General features: G+C 38.8%; 1 protein-coding gene and 1 pseudogene across 2 annotated transcripts; one reads left to right on the plus strand and one right to left on the minus strand.

Annotated features, from left to right (window-relative positions):
- Positions 1–9412, minus strand: LOC147869797 (anthranilate synthase alpha subunit 1, chloroplastic pseudogene; annotated as a pseudogene). The gene is made up of 3 exons (XR_015530546.1): positions 9068–9412; positions 8930–8986; positions 1–63 (listed from the first exon to the last, which is right to left on the minus strand). The product of XR_015530546.1 is annotated as an anthranilate synthase alpha subunit 1, chloroplastic pseudogene (transcript).
- LOC147869798 (uncharacterized) lies at positions 3941–5184 on the plus strand. Its single transcript, XM_087333276.1, has 2 exons — positions 3941–4705; positions 4900–5184. Exons 1-2 carry the CDS (start codon positions 4139–4141, stop codon positions 5014–5016), a joined length of 684 nt encoding a protein of 227 aa, XP_087189402.1. The 5' UTR covers positions 3941–4138; the 3' UTR covers positions 5017–5184.
- Positions 9413–24068: the final 14656 nt, after the last annotated feature.

Here is a 24068-nt window from a genome sequence, read left to right on the forward strand (position 1 = left end):
TCATACAATTTGGGGTGGGAACGTAATGTATGCATAAATCAATAGAGTGTTTACGATGTCTTCCTTTCAGCCTTCTCAAATTAGTCTATTTTGGTATGGTATGTTTTCAACTTTATATGTCTTGTTGGGTGTAAGGGGTTTTAAAAACTCTTGTCACTGTTTTATTTCGATGTTTTGAATTTTAAACAACTTCATTCTATCCATATGGAAGATGACTTTGTAACTCAAGGGAATATGTTGTCGACTCTCTAACTGCTTCTCTCTCTCTCTCTCTCTCTCACACACACACACACACACACACACACCCAAGTTTGTAGTTGTTGGGCTCAAAAAACGCTAACTCTTTTGTTTAGGAGGACATAGATGATATTTATCGTTGTTTGTTGGAAATGCAGGCTGTTTCAGAAGGCCGTTCAAGCCTTGGCATTGATTGAGTTGTTCCTAAGGTATTGCAGAGGAATTTGAAGACTTTTAGAATTGAGGGCTTTTGTTTTTCCTATCGTGTGGGACATTATAACAAGATGTTCTGTTCAATGTGTAGCCTCCTTTGTGAAGATTGCAGAGAAATCAATTCATTCTCTTTTATCATTCTCATTATTACCATGTATCCAGGCGATGGGTAAAAAAGTCATAGCAAGCTGTGGTGGTTCTTGGTTTTGGACGGAAAGCGTGGATATTTTCATAACTACGAACGTGAATGGGCTGTTGGTAGACAGGTCCCTCCGGATGGAAAGGGAGAAGAACAGTGCCGACGAACAAACTCGGCCGAGGCCGAAACGGTATGAACCGGATGGGGAGAACCCGACTGCGGAGAGTCGGATGGTGAAGGCCCGACTGCGGAAAGCCGGATGAGGAGTACCCGACTGCGGAGAGTCGGATGGTGAAGGCCCGACTGCGGAAAGCCGGATGAGGAGTACCCGACTGCGGAGAGTCGGATGGTGAAGGCCCGACTGCGGAAAGCCGGATGAGGAGTACCCAACTGCGGAGAGTCGGATGGTGAAGGCCCGACTGCGGAAAGCCGGATGAGGAGTACCCGACTGCGGAGAGTCGGATGGTGAAGGCCCGACTGCGGAAAGCCGGATGAGGAGTACCCGACTGCGGAGAGTCGGATTGTGTAGGCCCGGTATGAACCGGATGAGGAGTAACCGACTGCGGAGAGCCGGATGGAGCCCATCGAGGCTACATTTGTAAATAGCTGAAAAGTCATATTAGTATAAATATGACTTAGGGCAAACTTTTAGTTATGTGTGTGTTGTCATTCTTGTTGTTATTCCTTCTTGTGTGTGCAAGAAGAAATCAGAGCGCGTAACTGTACACAGAGAGAGAGAGAGAGAGAGAGAGAGAGAGAGAGAGAGAGAGAGAGAGAGAGAGAGAGAGAGAGAGACGAGGTCGTTGCCTCTGTTGTAATCGCCGCCTGTGGCGAAGATCTGAGAGCACGAGGTCGTTGCCTCAGTGGTCTCACTGTTGTATATTTCTACATAGTGACAGTTTGCAGCTTGTGGGCTGCCGTGGTTTTTCCCCTATTTTGGGGTTTTCCACGTATACCTCCTGTGTACCATTTCTCCTCTTTTGTGTCGCGTTTCATTACCTGTTTTTCTGTGTATGTAAAGAATCTCGGTTGTGGCCGAGGGTCGGACATAAGGAACGTCAAGTTCCCAACATGGGCGATGTTTGTGAGTGCTTGTAATATGTACACATGTCTACTAGAGTACCCATGTGCGCCTAATGTAGATCGTTCAGATCATGCCTTTCCCCTTGTCTTTTAATATAAAAGCAAAAGCTCATATGATATTCTCTTTTAAAATTCTTCAATTTCATATGCCTCATTTACAAATTTTTCAATTTGATATGCCACAAATAAATGCGGCCATGCAATGAACAATCGAAGGACATAAAGTAAAAGTTGGCCAACTTATTCTACTTTGTAATAGTAAACATAAGAAATGATGGAATAGAACACCCCACTTTTGGTAGGGTCATTTCCACTTTGAAATCGTTGATCCGCTGACAAGTGAATGAATATTAGACATCCTGTAAACACAAATAAATAAGCAAAAGCAACAAAAGTAAGGTGCAGAATAGAATGCATGAAATTTCTTCTTTGAATGTATTCTTTGCATGTTCATTGTTGTTTTGGCAAATTTCATTCCATGTAATATTTGCAATATTGGTGTTGTACTTCCCCATAATATTTAATGATGGGATTAGATAATGATTCCAACTGCTATTATACGTTAACCTTGATGGAAATGTAAGTTCCTTCAGACCCTGGACTTGGAAGAGCGGACATTAGGAAATGAGATACTTGTACCTGCTCCTATATTACCATCTTGATCATGTTACTTGCACAGATGCTTTGACCAAATTGCCTCGCATGAACAACAAATAAATTTGGTCAAAGTTCGAGGCTCTTGATGAAGATGGAGATGGAAGACTTAGAGGCCAAGTGCTTCATCATTAATAGCATAAGAATTGGAATATGATGTGCATCCCATCATTTGGACCATTCCCAATGAATAAACACCCATTGTGAAGGTCTTTAATACTAGTGGGTCAAAACGAAATGGTTTTAATGAAACCATGTATCCATCTCTAATCAATCATCCAGTTTGGAAAGAATAAATGCTAACTAATACTTATGAATCACGGTAAAAATGCTTTGTTTTCTCCTATGTGTGTGACTATATATGTACTACATCTATAGAGCTACTGTTTTAGAGGAGTCCATAACTGGTTGCATTCCAGTATGAAGCAATGGATGTTTTGATTTCGCTATGTTTGCATACATATATACCGTATGCCAAATACTATTTTCAGAAAACAAATGCATGTTTAGATCGTAAAAGTACAATGTGATCAATATGGTGGTCAACCATGATGGTTATGACATATGTGACTTTATTGGGAATCGGGATACAATCAATTAACTACATTGTAAAGTGTAGTTATCTACTTCATAAGTTTACTTTCTACATATAGATTACTCTTACTCAATTATTTTACAATTAAGGGACATGCCCGATTTATAGAATACTATATTTTTGGCTTTATATGGCAGAGTTGATACAATGTCCTTCTATTATGTATAGCCACTTTATTTGTACAAATTTTACATTTGTGTATTGTATAATTGCTATAATTCTTGTTAAATTCGTTTAGTACTTAAAACTTCATTCCATATATTCATATTTGATTTAGTATAACTAACCTCGTTGTACCATACAAATTTAGAATAACTATATATTAAACTCATCCCACACAGTCATATGTAGATAGTTTTTTACTTATCTTTTCATATGTCCAATGATTCGGATGGAGTTGGAAGAAAATTTACATTTGATCTTAGCATCATTTGCCCCGCCCCGCCCCCACCGCAACCTTTCAAATATTTCAACTCGAGTTTTTACTTGCACCCAGTCCGTTTTGATTCTTTGGTGAGTTCCTTGATTATCTAGCCTTGTTATCTTTGATATGGTTTGCCTTCCTTTTTCGAGGAGCTTCGAATCGATGTCTTGTTTCATGGTCTATGTGTTTAGGTGTCCGGACTTTTGTTTCCAATACTCTTTATGTTAGTGAAAGAAGGCTGCCCACACAAATACTATAAGTCTATGTGTGCCTTGTGTGTATGCATGTGATTTATGTCGGTTCCAGCATATACATACATACATACATACATACATACATATATAGATATATATATACATATATTCTTTCTGCTCAAATGCGAGTTGTCTCCTCTGCATTTTTAATTCCTCGCAGAGCAAGAAGAAGAGGTCATCGATTCTGTCCCCTCAATAACATTCTTCTTTACATCCTCAAAGTTTACCCCATTTCTCCATAGATACGCTCTTCCTCTCTCTGATCTATACCTCTGCGCTCAATCATTCGAATTGATGGCCTGATGGATCCATGAGGCTTGCAACTCACCTCGCATATTTTACTTGTTCGTCCATTGATCTTGAAACATTATTGACGATACGCCATTGCGCGCGAGAATCTGGATACAGATGATCTGTGAATAAATTCCCCACCACCTAAATTTTTGGTACCAATCAATCGGAGGGAGGGCCTCTAAGCCACCTCTTCTGATCGTTTCTTCCCTCTAAAAACACCGGACCCATTTGGCAGTGGATCAGACATGTTGACCTTAGGCCAAGAAATACATGAGGCTGGGCAAAGATTCTTCGACGGATTGAGGCCACACGAAAAGCAAGCGCTTTTGTACAGATTCACGGAACTGGATGAAAATAGAGACGGGAGAATCACGATTCAGGAGCTTCTAAACAGGCATAGGATCCTCAACGGAGGAGCTGTAGATCATAGGGTTATGATGCTGTTTCCCTTGCTGGACAATGACCGAAACGGCGTCCTTGACAACGATGAGTGCAAGGCACTCTTCTTTGTGTTCGCCTGCGGACATTTTTGCGGTGCGTGCAGGCGTCTCATAATCTATGATGGCGTCCATTGCCTAGACTGCTTACTCGACCTTTGCTCTTCCTGTTCTCGTGGCCATCACCATCACAGCTACAGCCATCACCATCACCATCACCATCACCATCACCATCACCATCACCATCACCATCACCATCACCATCGCTTCCAAACCCTTCCGCCTTTGCTTAGTAACCTCCCCCAGCCGCAGTTTCATCATCCTGATCCCGCCCATGAACAACAACTTGTAGCACCGGTCACCACCGCCGACGAGGTGAGAAAACTAACATCATAAAACAAGCACACTCACAGACACAGAGTAACTCCTCTGGACCCAAATTAAACTACCACAACCTCATTCTTATCTTTGTCGTGATGATCCAACCACATTTCTATTTCTACCACATCTCCCTTGTATACGCCATTGCTAATAACATTTGCCCCCTCCCTTGTATATCCTGATTGCAGATGAACACTACCACCGACCACAGTCGAAGGAAGAGGTGGAGATTGTCTACGGTGGTTATGGTCGTGAATACTGTCTCTAACGTCATGACTCTGGCTAGTTTGTGTTCTATTATGTGAAGTACAACAGATGGAGAACAGGTTGGAGTGATTGATATGGTATCCATGTACCATCAATAACAATATGAATTCAATCTCCTTACAATAATGATTCCATGAGAGGACATATTAACAAATCTGTACATATTAATTATTCAAATAAACTTTATTGTATATATTTTATCATAATCAAAACATCACAAATCAATGTGTACTTATTAATTATGGTTGGACTATATCTTCAACAAATACTATATCACGGCGTTCCTAGAAGAGTTCGAGGCGACATTTGGGGATACGGATCGGCGTCGAACAAGCCTTACCAAACTCTATTCATTAATATTAAGGTAAATGTCCAATGTCCGTTTATGCATATAAATTTAGACAAGAGAACAAGAAAGAGAGAGAGAGAGAGAGAGAGAAAATAGACAAGAGAATAAGAACTGAATTATGCTTCCGTCACTGTGTTGTTCACCTTCCGTCACTGCTAAGTTTTACCCCTGTATTTATACATGTTCAAGCTTCCGGAGCTCTTTAGAAGCTTCTAAAATCTCTTACATGTAGAATAAATGATCTAGAATAATATAATTAAGGTAACATGACCATGTATTGGATGTGTAATCTACAATAAACCCTAACTGGGTCGTCTTGGCTAGAGCCATTGTAATGTTGTTAGCCTAATCAGGTCGTCATGTATGCATAATTTTACTAACAAAGCATATTTTGTTTGGAAAAAAAAAGAAAAAAGAAAAACGAAATTCATTTAAATAATCAAAGACACAATTACCTTCTCTATATCTCTATACATTAAATGCATTGCTCTTTTAAGAAAAAACAATTTATTATTACTTGTCTTAGATGCATATAAAGTTTCTGAGTTTGTTCCCTAAAGCTCTGGCATTAGTTTCATCCACAAGAGTGTTTAAAATAGTATCTCCTATCCCTTGTTGGTTCGCATTTGCCAGCATAAGAAAGTGCTAAGACCTGGCATTAATACCAGTTGATTGAATACCGGAGAGCACTTTACATTTATATAAGACAAAGGTTATCTTGTGAAACTTATTCAAGGAAGAAAGCAAAATATGCAAGAAAAATTTATGTACTATATACATGACAAAATTTTAATGTCTGAAACCCTCCAGGAGCTAAAATTAACACGACCTAGTCCATAAAGAATTCACTTTCAAATTATAAAATTTGTACCCCAAAGTTCTACTCTAAATATGTTTGCTTTGTTTTGAGATGCTATCTATACTACAACCAAATGTACATGTTCATGGTTCTTTAGGTCTACATAGTAGACCACTACAAAATAGAATTGCACATTACCACATTGAATTCAATTAGTAGTTCAGAAATGTCTCTTGCTAATTCAATAAGATCAGCTCTTACCAAATAAACATTGTATCCAAGTGTCCCAATTTGGTTGACCAATGCCTTTGAGGATTACCGATATCAAGATCCACATCATGAGAAGATTTGTCCATATGTGCCCTTTTGTTACGTGAGGAGGAACCACCGGCCTAACCTTCATTTTGGTCTCCAAAGCTGTTTCATTTTAATCATGAGATTGTTCAAAGAAAATGAAATGTTTATGATTAGAAATTACGAGAATCAATTGTGTACCGAGCATTTTGTTGTCCTTTTCTACATCAAATTATAATGAGATTTTGAGTATGTTTTCATGTCCGTGGGACAATGCATTTAGAAGTCTTTGTGTTTCAATTGTTGTACAATAGTCTCTGGTATTTTGCGGGTTTGGAACTCGTGCCTTGTACTCTTGGTTTCTTTGATGACTTCCATGATTATGTAGCCTAGTTAACTTTGATATGGTCCCATGATTATGAGTAAGAAGAAGAAGAAGAAGAGGTCATCGATTCTTATTCCCTCCCACCACGATTTCTCAAATTTGGAATATCTTTATTGTTCATGTACCCAAAAGTCAAATAAAGTTTATTGTATATATTTTACCATAATCAATCCATCACAAATCTATATGTACTTATTAATCATACTGAATGAAATGTACATCCATTGTACAGGTCTCACATAACAGTAGGTCAAAAACTTGCAAAAAGCCTCTCATAAGTATTTTCTTAACGTTATGAGCAATAGGGCAATGAATAAACCTCATGCCAATTTCCAATGCTCTCCTACTTTAGGCTGAACCAATTGTTTGTCCGTCCCCCAATCACCAATCTACAAATAAATAACTTTGCACAACCATGTTTCCATCTCCAATCACGGTTATAATGAAACCATGTTTCCATCTTCAACAAGCTCGGAAAGAATAATTATTACGATTACTCAAAAATCACGGTAAAAAAAAGCATTGTTTTCTCCTATGTGTGCCGACTATATATACTACATCTATAAAGCTTGTGTCTTAGAGGATTCCATGACTAGCATTGAAGTATGAAGCAATGGATATTGTGATTTCACTATGTTGCATACATATATACCCTATCTCAATTTTGAGAAAACAAATGCATGTATATATTGTGAAACTATGATTTAGTTGGAATGGTACTCAACTGCAATGGGTATTATCTCCTCACATATGTGAGTTTATTGGGATGCAATTGCTTAACAACATTGTCAATTATGTAAATGATTGATTCTGATAGTCTTGTACTTATGATGTTTACTTTGTACATGTAGATTATACTACCACAATTTTACAATGAAGGGATGTGTGTGATCTGTATAATATTGTATTTAAAGCTATATATCTTGGAGTTAATACTAATGTCTTTCTTAAGGTTTTGCCTTCCAAAGGTGACAACTAGCAAGATAGTATTACATGGTGGTTTTTAAGAGATTTTAATCATTCCATTGATATTTTTTGACAAGATAAGTTTTTTAGAGGTATCATGAAGTCATGGTGGGACTTGAAACATAACATGGTCCAATGTCTACGATCATGTATTGAGGAATGCCAACCCCTCATAATAAACCCATTATTTCTATGAGAAGAGGGGATAATGTTAGGGAAAAGAAATAGGTTGAAAGGTATGAGAAAGCTACAAGAGAACGGCATGACATAGAATACAATAGAGAAACATGGATATATGAGATAACAATGGTAAAAGACATACAAAATCGAGATTTTGAGAGAAGATGCTTTTTTTATGCGTTCGAAGTGAGCAATATATAATGGGGGCCGCATTTCAAGTATTCAAATATATGCCTTTGTCACTTGTTATTGAACCTACTCAACTTGTGGTCGTTCCTAGAACAATTCTATTATATGAAAAGGGAAAAAAGAAGAAGCAGCTTCATGTTTCGGTTTTGAAACCATGACCACCAACAATGAAAAGAGAACCATACGATCTTAGTTAGAAAGCAAATAAGAGAAGTGAGAGATAGACAGACACAGATAGATTGTGGGGTTATAAAAGGGATGAGTAACTCTCTATATCTACACGGTTGGCTGAAGGAGGATTTAGCTTGTAGTTGTGGAGCTGAGAAAACCCTATGCCATCATCAAGTTTCAGAAGGATCAAATCAAACACATGGCCTTTGTCACACCTTTCCTACATCGTTGCGGCCCAAGTCCACGAGCATAACATGTTATGCACACTCCTTCTCGTCCTGCAAGAGCTCTTCTTCCAACCTTTTGTCTTCCTCTTGCGTTTGTCCCCGCTTCCTAGTTCCAGCAAGGGGTTTATTTACTATTTTCCCCTATACATCATAAACAGATGCCTCTCACAAGACTGTTCAGACATACTATCGGTCTGATGAAGAACATAATAGTCTGTTGAACTCATCCTACAATCCAATAACTTAAACACACACTATTAAATGTCCAAAGAAAAATGATAATAGAATTCAATGCTTCAATTTAAGCAATTCAAACATCTATTTCGTTTCTTAGTACCTATACAGTGGGTCCTAACTTCTGACCACAAATAATAAACCAGACATCCCAAACCTTATTTATCCGAGTGAGAATCTCTGGACTGGATGCAACCATAATGCATCCGCGAGCCTGAAATGACAGAAATGCCCAACAAGATTAGTCTGGAATGTCAAAAACGAAACACAAAAACATTAAGAATAAAACACACACCTGCAAATATATCATGTGGGGACTTGGATTGACAATACGTAAAGCTCTATAGACTTCAAACGGATCAGCATACGTTCGACGCTCAAATCTTTGACTAAGAACAATCTGAAATATATCGCCAGCAAGAATATGTTCTTTGGCTTTTTGAATGGCTTTCACATACTCATCCTTGGACATATTTGACTCTTTCTTGGATGAACCATATTTCTCAATCGATAGATCAACTGAGCCAGGTGATAATTTAGGCCTACTTATCATAGCTCAAACTCAGAAGTTGAAGACAACAAGAAAACGTCAACTGGAAATCTCACAAAGTCAAAAATTCGCAACTCAAAAAAAGAAATATACGGTGTATCCTGGATCTGTAAGTTGTTATTTTTGTAAGTTTTCTGGTCAATCGTTTGAAATGCGGCTGTTTTGGAATCCAAACTTTCCTCGGATATATATTCAAAACAAATGTTGGTTTTGCTCATAAACAGTCCACTGGACATTGAACGATTGTGATGTGAATATCTCTTCCAAGAAGTAACCAGCTAATTCTGTGCCTGTGAAAGAACAGAATTACTTCCCGCAGTTGGCAGCCCTGTTGAGAGACAATTTGGCGTTTTTACGATGATAGATGTGTGAGTAGCTTTGCATTCGATAACTAAAACCAATACTTATTGTTTGGCTGTTTCGGAGGGCACAGATGATATTTATCGTTGTTTGTTGGAAATGCAGGCTGTTTCAAGCTTTTCCTCTTGTCTTTTAATATAAAAGCAAAAGCTCATATGATATTCTCTTTTAAAATTCTTCAATTTCATATGCTTCATTTACAAATTCTTCAATTCGATATGCCACAAATAAATGCGGCCATGCAATGAACAATCGAAGGACATGAAGTAAAAGTTGGCCAACTTATTCCACTTTGAAATAGTAAACATGTCAAGAAATGATGGGATACAACACCCCACTTTTGGTAGGGTCATATCCACTTTGAAATTGTTTGATCCGCTGACAAGTGAATGAATATTAGACATCCTCTAAACACAAATAAACAAGCAAAAGCAACAAAAGTAAGGCGAAGAGTAGAATGTGTGAAACTTCTTCTTTGAATCTGTTCTTCCCATGTTCATGGTTGTTTTGGCAAATTTCATTCCATTTAATATTTGCAATATTCGTGTTGTACTTCCCCATAATATTTAATGATGGGATCAGATATTGATTCCAACTGCTATTATATGTTAACCTTGATGGACATGTAAGTTCCTTCAGACCCTGGACTTGGAAGAGCGGACATTAAGAAATGAGATAATTGTACGTGCTCCTATATTACCATCTTGATCATGTTACCTCCACAGATGCTTTGACCAAATTACCTCACATGAACAGCAAATAAATTTGGTCAAAATTCGAGGCTCTTGATGAAGATGGAGATTGAAGACTTTAGAGGCCAAGAGCTCCATCATTAATAGCATAAGAATTGGAAGATGATGTGCATCCCCATCATTTGGACTATTCTCAATGAATAAATACCCATTGTGAAGGTCTTTAATACCAATGCGTCAAAACGAAATGGTTTTAATGAAACGATGTATCCATCTCTAATCAAGCATCCCAACAGGTTTGGAAAGAATAAATGTTAACTAATACTTATGAATCAAGGTAAAAATGCTTTGTTTTCTCCTATGTGTGTGATTATATATGTACTACATCTATAGAGCTAGTGTCTTAGAGGAGTCCATAAGTGGTTGCATTTGAGTATGAAGCAGCGGATGTTTTGATTTCGCTATGTTTGCACACATATATACCCTATGCCAAATACCATTTTCTACTTCCTTAGTTTACTTTCTACATATAGATTACACTAACTCAATTATTTTACAATCAAGGGAATTTGACGGGTGTCATGCCTGTCAAAGGCCATTTTGACCTTAAAAAACATACACATAATAAAAATGCCCGTCAAGTGACATATAAAGTTTAAATATCCATTTTTCATGCGAAAGGTCCCTACAAATTATGCATGTGAAATGACGTGAAAATTCTATTTTCCATGTCATATATATTATAAATCTATATACATATACATACATGTGTCACTTATTATATATATGAAGTGTGTATTATAATAAATTAATACTATATAAAAAAATTCCAAAGTATTATATGTTTTTTATAACACGCGTAAACTAATATCATTATCATGTAATAATGGTATATATTCTCAAATATTTATTCTTAATTTCTTTACTAATAATATTAGTTGAAATTTGATTGAAATTTTAAACAATAACCTTTATTAAATACATACTTTAAGAGTGTATAACTCTAGGTTTGATTTTAATGTTTTAAGTTTTAAGTTAAAACTAAATGTTTTTACTTAATTTTAAGTTAAAACTAATTTTATGCATTTCATTATCTTTGTTAGGTAGTTATGTTTATTTGTGCATCTTTATGTAATTTCTATAGTAATGAAATGTACAATATGAAGCATCATATAGAACTTTCATTATTAAAATTGGTAAAGCATCATGTAGAACTTTCATTATTAAAATTTGTATGTCAAATGACATGTTAGTTTTTGCAGTCTTGTGTCATATGACATACATCTTTAAAAAATGCCCGTCAAAAAACTTTTATACTAACCCGTCAAATTCAGGCCCTGATGCCCGATTTATAGAATACTATATTTTTACCTTTATATGGAAGAGTTAATACAATGTCCTTCTATTATGTATAGCCACTTTATTTGTACAAATTTTACATTTGTGTATTGTATAATTGCTATAATTCTTGTTAAATTCGTTTAGTACTTATAACTTCATTCCATATATTCATATTTGATTTAGTATAACTAACGTCGTTGTACCATACAAATTTAGAATAACTGTATAATTAGTACTTTTAATATTGAGGTCATCCCACACTGTCATCTATAGATGGTTTTTTACTTATCTTTTCACATGTCCAATGATTATGATGGACTTGGAAGAAAATTTAGATTTGATCTTACGTTTCAACTCGAATTTTTACTCCCACCCAGTTCGTTTTAATTCTTTGGTGAGTTCCATGATTATCTAGGCTCATTATCTTCAATACGGTTTGCCTTCCTTCTCTCGAGGACCTTCGAATCGATGTCTTGTTTCATGCTCTATGACTTGCATGTGAGATACGATCGGTTTCGAGCCGAAATCGGAATTATGATCCACCTGCCATAGAAGCTGAAGTGTAATCTTCCTCATGAGTCATAACACCTAGGTTAGCTTTGCATTTCCAGTAAAAAAGATGGTGTCCGGACTTTTGCTTCCACTACTCTTTATGTTAGTGAGAGTTAGTTAAAGAAGGCTGCCCACACAAATACATAAGTCTATGTGTGCCTTGTGTGCATGAATGTGTATATATGTATGTATGTGATTTATGTCGGTTCCACCATATACCTACATATATATAAATATACATATATGCTTTCTGCTCAAATGCGAGATGTCTCCCCTGCATATTTAATTCTGTTCCCTCATATGTGGAAGAAGAGGTCATCGATTCTGTTCCCTCAATAACTTTCTTCTTTACATCCTCAGAGTTTACCGCATTTCTCCATAGATACGCTCTTCCTCTCTCTGATCCATACCTCTGCGCCTGATGGATCGAATGAATGGGCTGATGGATCCATAAGGCTTGCAACTCACCTTGCATCTGGTGGATTCAGACATATTTTACTTGTCCGTCCATTGATCTTGAAACATTATTGACGATACGCCATTGCACGCGAGAATATGGATGCAGATGATCTGTGAATAAATTCCCCACCACCTAAACTTTTGGTACCAATCAATCAGAGGGAGTGCCTCCAAGCCACCTCTTCTGATCGTTTCTTCCCTCTAAAAACACCGGCCCCATTTCGCAGTGGATCAGACATGCCGACCTTCAGCCAAGAAATACATGAGGCTGGGCAAAGATTCTTCGAGGGATTGATGCCACACGAACAGCAACAGCTTTGGTACAGATTCATGGAACTGGATGAAAATAGAGACGGGAGAATCACGGTCCAGGAGCTTCTAAACAGGCATAGGATCCTCAACGGAGGAGCTGTACATGATAGGGTTTGGATGCTGTTGCCCTTGGTGGACGAAGACCAAAACGGCGTCCTTGACTATGATACGGTTACTTTCGAAAACCTTGAAATCTATGTCTTGTTGCATGCTCCATGTGTTTAGGTGTCCGGACTTCTGTTGGCCACAGAAATACACAATTCTCTATGTATGCTATGTGTGTGTATATGTGTGCAGCATGCATGTATATGTATCATAATTTGTATATGTATGTAGGTATGATTTGGTGTATGTGATTTATGTAGGTTCCACCATAACTATGCTTTCTTCTTACCTCAAATGCGTGTTTGTCTCCCCTGCTTTTCTATATCTCCTCACCGAGTAAGAAGAAGAAGAAGAAGAGGTCATCGATTCTTATTCCCTCCCACCACAATTCCTCAAAGTTGGAATATCTTTATTGCCCATGTACCCAAAAGTCAACCCCCGCCCCCCCCCCATTTTATCCATGGCTACGCGCAATCCCTCTCTCTCATCCATACCTCTGCGCATCAGCTCGATCAAATGAATGGCTTGATGCATCATCCATCAGGCTTGCTGCTCACCTTTTGCATCTCGTGGATTCAACGCATGTTTTACTTGTCAGTCATTGATGTTCAGACATTAATTATTCACGATCCAGCCTGCCATTGCGCGACACTCTTTGGATGGGGATGAATTAGCTTCTGTGAATAAATTCCCCCCCCCAGTTCCGCCCTAGTAACTTCTTCAAGTTTTGAGTGATTAATATGGTATTCGTATACCATCAATAACAATATGAAGTCAAGATCCTTACAATAAGCATTGATTCTATGAGGACATATTAACAAATCTGTACTTCTTATTTATTCAAATAAAGTTTATTGTATATATTTTACCATATTCAATCCGTCACAAATCTATCTGTACTTATTAACATGACAATGGGAATCTGATCTTCATCTCATCATTTCAATCATACTGAATGAAATGAACATCCATTGTACAGGTCTCACATAACAGTAGGTCAAAAATTTGCAAAAAGCCTCTCATAAGTATTTTCTTAACGTTATGAGCAATACGGCAATGAATAAACCTCATGCCAATTTCCAATGCTCTCCTACTTTAGGCTGAACCAATTCGTTGTTCGTCCCCCAATGACCAATTTACATATAAATAACTTTGCACATCCTTAGTCACACAACCTTGCCTCTTTGGTAAAATATTGATATCTCAAAGGAAACGGTTTTAATGAAACCATGTTTCCATCTCCAATCGAGCATTCAAAAAGCTCGGAAAGAATAATTATTACGATTACTTAAAAATCACGGTAAAAAAAAGCATTGTTTTCTCCTATGTGTGCCGACTATATATACTACATCTATAAAGCTTGTGTCTTATAGGATTCCATGACTAGCATTGAAGTATGAAGCAATGGATATTGTGATTTCACTATGTTGCATACATATATACCCTATCTCAAGTACGATTTTGAGAAAACAAATGCATTTATATATTGTGAAACTATGATTTAGTTGGAATGGTACTCAACTGCAATGGGTACTATCTCCTCACATACGTGAGTTTATTGGGATGCAATTGCTTAACAACATTGTCAATTATGTAAATTATTGGTTCTCATAGGCTTGTACTTACGAAGTTTACTTTGTACATGTATTTTAAGTTGTATATCTTGGAGTTAATACTAATGTCTTTCTTAAGGTTTTGCCTTCCACAGGTGACAACTAGCAAGATAGTATTAGATGGTGGTTTTCAAGAGATTTTAATCATTCCATAGATATTTTTCTACAAGATAAGTTTTTTAGAGGTATCATGAAGGCATGGTGGGACTTGAAACATAACTTGGTCCAATGTTTACCATCATGTATGGAGGAATGGTTCCGCCAACCCCTGATAATAAACCTATTTTTTCTGTGAGAAGAGGGGATAATGTTAGGGAAAAGAACTAGGTTGAAGTGGGGCTAATTTTGATAGAGGAGAAGTTAGATTAGTAAGGATTTGGCTGAATTTTTCTTCTTCAACAATGGAAAAAAAAATCAAGCTTGTTGTACAATTTGGGGTGGGAACGTTATGTATGTAGAAATCAATAGAGTGTTTACGATGTCTTCCTTTCAGCATGGTTACTGTTTTATTTCGATGTTTTGCATTTTAAACCATATGGAAGATGACTTTGTCACTCAAGGAAATATGTTGTCGACTCTCTCACTGCTTCTCTCTCTTTCTCTGTTTTTTATTTTTATTTTTATTCTAATTAGCTTACCTTAGTGGTAAGTCGATAACAGTACAAGCACTGTGTCTTGGGTTCGAAACCCAATTTCTTCATCTCTCTATTATATACTTCATATATATCTCTATTTCACTAGATGCCACTGTGGAATGTAGGGGTTGAACCCATGACCACCTGGTCTCCATTGGGCAACCTTACCAACTGAGCTACATCCAATTGCTTTTCTTACTCTCTCTCTCTCTCCCGGTTTTTTTTATTTTTTATCGTAGTTACCTTACCCTAGTGGTAAGCTATTAGCACTGCGTTGTGGGTTTGAAACCCAACTTCCTCACCTCTCTATTATATACTTCTTACATATCTCTTAATTCACTAGATGCCACTGTGGAATGTAGGGGTTGAACCCATGACCACTTGGTCTCCATTTGGGCAACCTTACCAACTGAGCTACATCCATCTGGGCTCTCTCTCTCTCTCTCTCTCTCTCTCTCTCTCTCTCTTTTTATCGTTGTCGCGTTGTTTCGCGCGTGCGTGTAGAAGGGCGGGACCACGGGGGTCTCGGACTAGGGAAGAAGGGAAGCCGAGAAGACGATTCCGGGCGCGTTCCTGAAGTAACCGAACGGGAGAGAGGAAGAGAGAAAGAGCGCGCTTGACACCGACTGACACCCACACACGCACACACCACGTCGACCCAACTTACGCCCTTATGTACAGAAACGGAGGGAAGAGAACACCAAAAACAGCCGCACAAACACCAGACCCCAGCAGAGACATGAATATGCACAAACAGACACAAATGTATATATATGAATGTAAGAATACATTCCCAGCTTCGAGCCAGACCAAGGTAGGTTACAGCGGTCGTCTGCTGTCAAGCCGCCGTCGGGGAGTTCTTGGGCTCATCGTGCCGAGCGGGGTCTTGCACAGGAAGCCGAGCGGAAGCAAACCCTAAGTAAAACACGAAGGTGAAGAAGAAGAAGAAGAAGAAGAAGAGAGAAACGAAATACTAAACCTAACGGTATACCCTCCTAACTGAAAATGGGCAACCCCTTCACAAGAGGCGCTCCCTTCCTTTTATAGAACAAGGAGGGAGATGTGTTACATGGGATTCTCTTGGCTTACATGGGATTCTCTGTCCCGACTTGACTCCTACTATTCACACGTTTATACAAGGGTGAGTGCACATGGTGCATCCTGTCGATGTAGCCAATATTCCCCGATTTCCGCCTTTGGCCGAAATTCTTCACGACATCCGCCCCCACCAAACCGCACGTCCACCGATACGTGCCAAATCCGGTGAAGGGTGAGAGTTTTCAGCTGGTGAGATACCGGTCTTCCGTAATCTGCATCCCGGCTCACTGCCCGTCGGCTTCGGTTCTTCCTTCGCGCTTTCCTCCCCGTAGGCTCGTTCGACCCGTCGATGGGTCCTTGGCCGCGATCTCCGTAGTATGCGTACTTCCGCTAGCCCTTATTTGGCCGTATGCACGCCCGTTTTCCGTCGTATGACCGATGCCCTCCGCTTGCGGAACGCCCATAGTGGCCCGCTTGGCTTCCGTCGACCATCCGTGTTGTCCTGATTGCCGTCCCATGCTGTTTCGCGTTGCCTTCGTCCTCTCGCCACCACCTTCCTTCTCCATGGTCTTACATCGCCACGTCAGCTCGAACCGCCATGGTCTCCGGAATGGTGTGGAGGATCCTTCTCTGGCCTTCTATGCGCTATCTCCGAACCGCGCAACCCACCTTCGTGCTCACCTTCCCTCTCTAGCACCTCTGTGTCCCCATACCCTCGCCCGTTGTTTGGCATTGCCTGTGCTGCACTCCGTCCCGTAGTCACGCTTCGGTCCGGCCCGCGATGGCCACTTGCGAGACTCTTCTTTCGTCCCAGGTGTGCCTTTCCGGCCGGACACACCTCTCCGTGTTTGCCCCTACCGGCTCCTTCCGAAACCGTAACCGGCCCGTAGGGTTTCGCACTTCGTCCGCCCCCGTCTTACCGACTCCCAATCCGCTATCTCGTATTGTCGGGTCCCGTTCCCTGCCGCCACCGCCCTTCTCCCTAGGTCTCACGTTGACACGTTGGCCGAACTGCCGGGGTCTCCGGATCGGTGTGAAGGTCCCTTAGAACCGGTCTTCGTTTCGTTGCTTGCTGAAATTCGGGTGTCTTTTTGTTTGAGTCCCTCCCGGACTCTCCTCGTGTCTTCCGTGTAGTCGGGTCCCGTTTCCCACCGCCACCAGCCTTCTCCCTCGGTCTTACGTTGCCATGTTAGCCAAACAACCGGGGTCTCCGGTCTGGTGTGGAGATCCATAGGACCGGACTTCCTTTTGCCCGTGACCTTGCCGGTAGGTCTTTCGGTTCGTAGTCGCTTCGTCGGCCTAATACCTTCCTTCTCTGCCTTCCATCGTCCGATCACGTTCACTAGGACTCACGCCGGCACTTGGGCGAAACCATGGTTTCAACGGTTTCAACGGTTTGGTTTCAACCGTCAAAAACTACGGTTTAACGGTTTTAATTTTTTAATTTTGGTTTTTAAAACTTAAAAAATTGTTTTAAACAATTTTTTCATTTTTACACCTTATTCTCACATTTTAGGAACATCTTAAAAATTCTAAAAATTCTAAATAATGAAATTTTATAAATTTTAAAAAATTAAAATTTTGATCTATGTTGAAAACCGAAACTAAACCACGAAACTGCGATTTTTACGGTTTAATGGTTTAACGGTTTGAAAATAGTTTAACGGTTCAGATTTAAAAAAATTTAACCATTGCCATACATGGTAACAGAACGAGGCTGGTAGCTTGATCTAAGCCCATCCGTGTGTGTTGTGCCTACGCCAACGTTTAAGAAGAACCGGTTGATCTCTGTCATAGCACTCCTACAAAGCTCGTATCCGATAGAGAAGAAGAAGAAGGTGGAAACTCATTTCGACCGACATGAATACTCAGATGGGTATATCTCTTCTTTGTGAAAAGTTGGACAAAAACAACTTTGCATTTTGGGAATACAAGATGCACCAATATCTTGTCAGTCAAGGCTATTAGAGTTACATTGAAGGAGCTCAAAAAACGAAACCCAACCCATGGGAGCAAGCGAAAAGTTGTGTGTTTTTCACCTGGCATCATGTGTTCAGAACCACATGCTCGATTACATTCAGGAAGCAAAGACACCAAAAGAAGAGTGGGATAATCTCAAGAAGATATTCACAACCAACACAACCGCACAAAAACTTTAACTCCGTCAAGAGTTGAATAACATCCAAGAGACAGATATATCCATCGTTAGCTACACCTTCAAGATCAAGGAGTTGTGTGACTCACTCGGCTCAATCAACGTGAATGTTAATGATGACAAAATGGTGCAAATATACTTTTGCGACCTCGCACCACGATTCGACACAATGAGATCGGTCGTCCTCGCTAGAGAAGATCCTCCCTCATATGCTCTACTCACATTCGTATAGTGGTAGACGATGCAGTCGGGAAAGAAGAGACCGATTCGGCCAAGGGCATAGCGGATGAAGTCCGCTCCATAAAAACAACTCCCACTTTCGGTAAGAAAACGTAAACACCCAAGAACGTTCGACGGAAGGGGGAGTTTCCATGCCAAACCGACTCAACAAAACAACACTGTTGAATGTGGATACTATGGTAAATTGGGCCACCATGAAGAGGAGTGTCGGAAGTAGAGGAGTGAGTCGGCTTCCACAAGCTAACAACTCACAAACTATGCCATCAACTCAGACTATGACAATTATAGAGGAATGTTAGTGATGAGACATAGCGCGAACTCTATGGCGGCCTCCGGCTCGACTAGGACCTCTAACTCAAAAGACATATGGTTCTTCACCTCTAGCACCTCCAACCACATGATGTCGCATTAAGAAGGGTCCGAGACTTGCAAGCGGCTAATCGAGCCGACTATTGTCGGACTAGGAATGACACCGCTGACCCAATTCGACATGTCAGCAACGTCCAATTTAAGAAAGAAGGCGGTCAAACATATATTAAAAACTTGTTGATGTTTTAATTATATCGAAGAATTTGATCTCGATTGGCCCAATCGTGGAACAAGGCATGGAAGTCCATTTCAATCACGGAGGTTGCTTCATTAGGAAGGAGGGCCGATCCATCGCTCTCGAATGAAGAGAACGCCGAATGTTCGTTCTTGACCCAAACGGAGTGAAATCAGCCGTGTTCGCAAAGGGCCATAAAGTAGACACAGACATAGAGTTGTGGCACAAAATAATTGACCACATCAATCTACAAAAGCTTGACAAGAACACGCAATCGAAAGGAGTTGTCATTGAACTCCTGACTTTCAAAGAAAAGGAGATTGAATGCGTATGTAACGCTTGACAATCGGCAAACAACATCGACACTCGTTTCGGAAAGGGAGAGATGAAAGTAAAGGCCTCTTGGACGTAGTCCACTCAGATGTTGGGAACCTGGCAGCATGAACAACAACATTCAGTAGATGTCAATATTGCGTCACATTCATCAACAACTAGACCAAGCACACTTGGATTTATCCAATGCATCACAACAACATAGTGTTTACACACTTCCAACAATTTGACATGTTCGATGCCTTCCGACGGTGTCGCGGAAATCTGCATGTGCACGTCGGCTTGGGCAAAACAACGGGGTTCTTGGACTAGGTAGTAAAAGAGGGGAAATGGGAGCTTAACCCTTACGAGCTTCCGAGCACAAAAGGGGAAGAACAATGTGCGAAAGATTAACAAGATAAAGAGCTAGACCGAGACAAGGTTCATCAAGCTAGTTCCATTATAGGGCACGAAAGCCACAATATGATTTACAATCGTGGCCATTTAGGCCGAAATCAAGCACAACTAGATGAAAACCTAATCGGATAGGAAGAAGAAGAAGAACTAAACCCAAATCAAGAAAAAGGAAAACGATATGGAGGGAACCTCAAACCAAAACCCTAAAATTAAAATAGGGATAAGACAAAGAAAAACTAAAACCATAAGGGTCCACCTCAAACGACAAAATGGTAACCCCTCAATGGTGCCTCATCACCTCCTTTTATACTAGAAAAAGGTGAGGCTTATTACAAAGGGAGAGACCAAATATTTCTCCCTTTTCGAAAAAGAATATTTGCCTTGATTTTAGGAGGAGAGATTGATGCTGCCATAACTCCTTATCCTCTCGTTTCACACACACACACACACACCACCATGCCCACTTCTCATTACACCCTTACTTCTATGCACTCTCTTTTCCTAGGTGTGCATGTGCACCTAAGTGCACATCACATTATTTACCTTCCTTATACATTAAAAGTTTTCTTATTCCTATTTACAAATTTTCCTAAGTGCATGTGCAATGTTGCACATCCCCGTTTTCATTCGTCCCACTCGGTTCTCTCACCGTAGCCAAAATCCCTCATGACAACGAATTGAGGAAAAAAATATTTTTCTAATCTATGTGCGGCAAGGAGGATTGCGGTGAGAATTTACGTGCCGACATACACCTCGACTAAATAGAGTAGCCGAAAGGAAGAATTGGAACATACTTGAAGTGGCTAGGCCATGATAAAGGTAGCAACCATTCATGAGCTGGAAACTTTTGCAAAAGTTGTTCAAGATCTGCAATGGGTAGAACCAATAAACCAAGGACTTCAAGCAACATGTTTGCGTTCACAAGTGGAAGGATAAGGAATATTCCATTTGATTTTGGGGCTTTTTTTGCCATTTCACAAAACACTTGATGAAAGTTGATAAAAAAGTTAAAATTTTCACCATTTGGTAGAATTGGAAAGTAACTTCTTTGTGTATTTTTAAGGAAAAATGACAACTAATAAATTTTAGATCTTAAAGAATTCAGAAGCAAAAGATTTCAAAACAATCAAATTTTTTATATCATTCGATAAAATGTTGTCTAAATTTGTTACATATCATTGCACAAAAAATAAATTCAAGTGTTATTTGCATCACTATGATCACTCCTTTAATGAGAATCACTACTATACCTGATATACAATTGTGACTCTTCTTTCTCGTTTTCAAATGTACCAATCAAATCATTGTCTTCACCAAATGGTGTCTCCAAATTGTGTGCACTAAATCTTGTTAACCATCAATCTAAGACATCTTTAAGACCTGGTAATATCTCTTTGATTATGTCTATCATTGTCTTCCTTAAACGTCCAACTTTTGTCAATGTAAAGTCATACACAATTATATCCACCTCACTAATGTCAATGATAGATGTATTACAAAGGTGCAATGCATCACCAAGTCCAAAACTTTACCAATCCAGAATTGGTGCCCTATGTCATGTCCATGTACATATGTAGCTATTAATATCCCCACCTTCAGGTCTTGCAAATTTTCTCGTCACCTAAGTTATGCTCGTGTTGCCATCCTTGGTTCCACAAAAAATGTTTCTCTATTGTGGATGGACCACATTAAGTGCTTGAAGTGCTGATTGAGAACCACAAGAATATTTTATAGACCATGTAAACGGCATTTGCAAGGTTCAATTACCATCAACACAATTATTAATGGTTTTCTGTTGATCAATGAAGAACATGTTCACCATAAGGTATCTTGTTGTGCAACATACTTCTTTGCCTTGGCCCTTATCAATATGCTTCTTTTCCTTTTGTAAATACAGAGATTTTAGTACAATTCGAGTTCATGTTAAAAAAAAATCTTTTATTTGGGAATGAAAAAACATTTTTAAACATGAACTCGATACATTTTATCGAGTTGATGTAAAAAACAAAGTTTTCATCACATCAAATTTATGTTTAGAGTTTTTTTCCCCACATTTAAAAAAAAAATTGAGCTTGAGTCGATGAAAAAACCAAAGTTTTCATCACAATTTGATACAATGTGTCGAGTTCATGTTCAAAAGTTAGGGTTTATTTTTTGACTTTTTAAAAAAAAATTGGTTTATTTTTTGTTTTCTTTCGGGAAAAAAATTTTAAACATGAATTTGGTACATTGTATCAAATTGTGATGAAAAATATGGTTTTTTCATCAAATCAAGTTCAATTTATATTTTTTAAAACCAAACTAAATAGAAAACAATTATAAAAAAAAACTTTAAACATGAACACAATACAATGTATTAATTTATACTCCAACTTTTTAACATGAAGTCGATACATTGTATCAAATTTTACCGCAAAGTCTGTGTTTTACAATTAAAATTATTGAGTTGCTTAATACATTGTATATTTTCACAAATAATCTCTATTTTTGTAATGAATTTCTATTTTTTTCCAAGATTTTCCTTTAGAAAAATTGTTTGATGGGAGTGTTTTTATTGCACTATTTAGTGTTTGTTTTACATATTATTTAACTAAAATTCATTTATTCTTACGATATTTCACATTTATCTGCCTCTTTTTGGCATTTAAAGCCCTTTTTTAGAGTTGTTAGAAATTACTTATTGGTTCATATATTTGAGTTTTCTCTATATTTTTCGATCTTGCACCTACAAGGTCAACTGAAAATTAGGATGAGCATACGGTCAAGGAAATTCATTTGAATAATCGAGGTTTGCCTTATCTACCCAACATTAGGAAGCCACCTATAGTCAGAGAGCAAAGAAATATTGTTCAACAAAGATATACCAAGACAATCCATCAGTACAAAGCCAGACCCATAACAAAAGGCTACACTCAAACCCACGGTGTCGATTATGAAGAGACCTTTGCTATGGTGACAAAGATGATGACCGTTTAGACCGTGATTGTGCTTGTAGCAGCAAAAGGATGGCATCTCCATTAAATAGACGTAAAGAATGCATTTCTCCAAGGTCAATTAGAAGAGGTGTATATGTTACAACTTGTCGAATACGGTTATATAATGGTCATATTCACATTGTCCCGTTGGACACACTAGGTCTAGGCTATTTTTGTAAATAGTGGAAAGGGCAGTTGCCCTAATCAGTCAGTATTTAAACTGACTTTTGTAACCTAGTTTTAAGGGTTGTTCATTTTGTACACTATGCCATTGTAACTTTGAGAGGATTAAATCAGTTACATCTTATTTGTGCCTATTTTGGTGTACTTCTCGTTGTCTTTCTTGTTGATCTTGTCTTATGATTCAGTTGTATTGTGTTCACAATCTGTTTACTTGTAATCTCTCAAGATCTTCATATCAAAGAGTGTTGGTTTTGTTCCACATCCTTATGACGGCATCCAACACAACCACCCGGCTTCAAATCAAGATCACATTTGACTATTGTATGCCGACTCAAAAAGCCTCTCTATAGCTTCAAGCAAGGCCTAAATCCATGGTATTTGAAGATAACCTGATATCTCATCAAGTCAGCTTCAAAATGTCCAAGTTCGACAATTCCTTAATCATCTGAAATGACTCCAGAGATTAATTATTCATCATAATAAATGTAAATGAGTTGGTAATTAGAGGACAACACATAGGCGACATCAATAATATCAAGATCCGCCTCTTCGGAAAATTCAAAATGAAGGACATGAAAGAGCACCAGTACTTCCTAGGCATCGAAGTAATTTAGACTCTTAACAGCATCTTGATCTCCCAACACCACTACATCTTAAACCTCCTATTCAAGTTCGGGATGACAGAATGCAAGCTTGTGACAACCCCTCTCGATCAAAATTTGAAATTAGATGCCCGCTCCAACACAAAAGTGTGCGAGCTGGCACACTATTGGTAGCTAGTAGAAGCCTAACCTATCGAACTATCACCTGACC

The sequence above is a fragment of the Azolla caroliniana genome, unplaced genomic scaffold (genome assembly GCF_043228905.1).
Source record: "Azolla caroliniana isolate FFs.n. ecotype wild unplaced genomic scaffold, voAzoCaro1.0.p SCAF_1, whole genome shotgun sequence".
Lineage (NCBI taxonomy): Eukaryota > Viridiplantae > Streptophyta > Polypodiopsida > Salviniales > Salviniaceae > Azolla > Azolla caroliniana.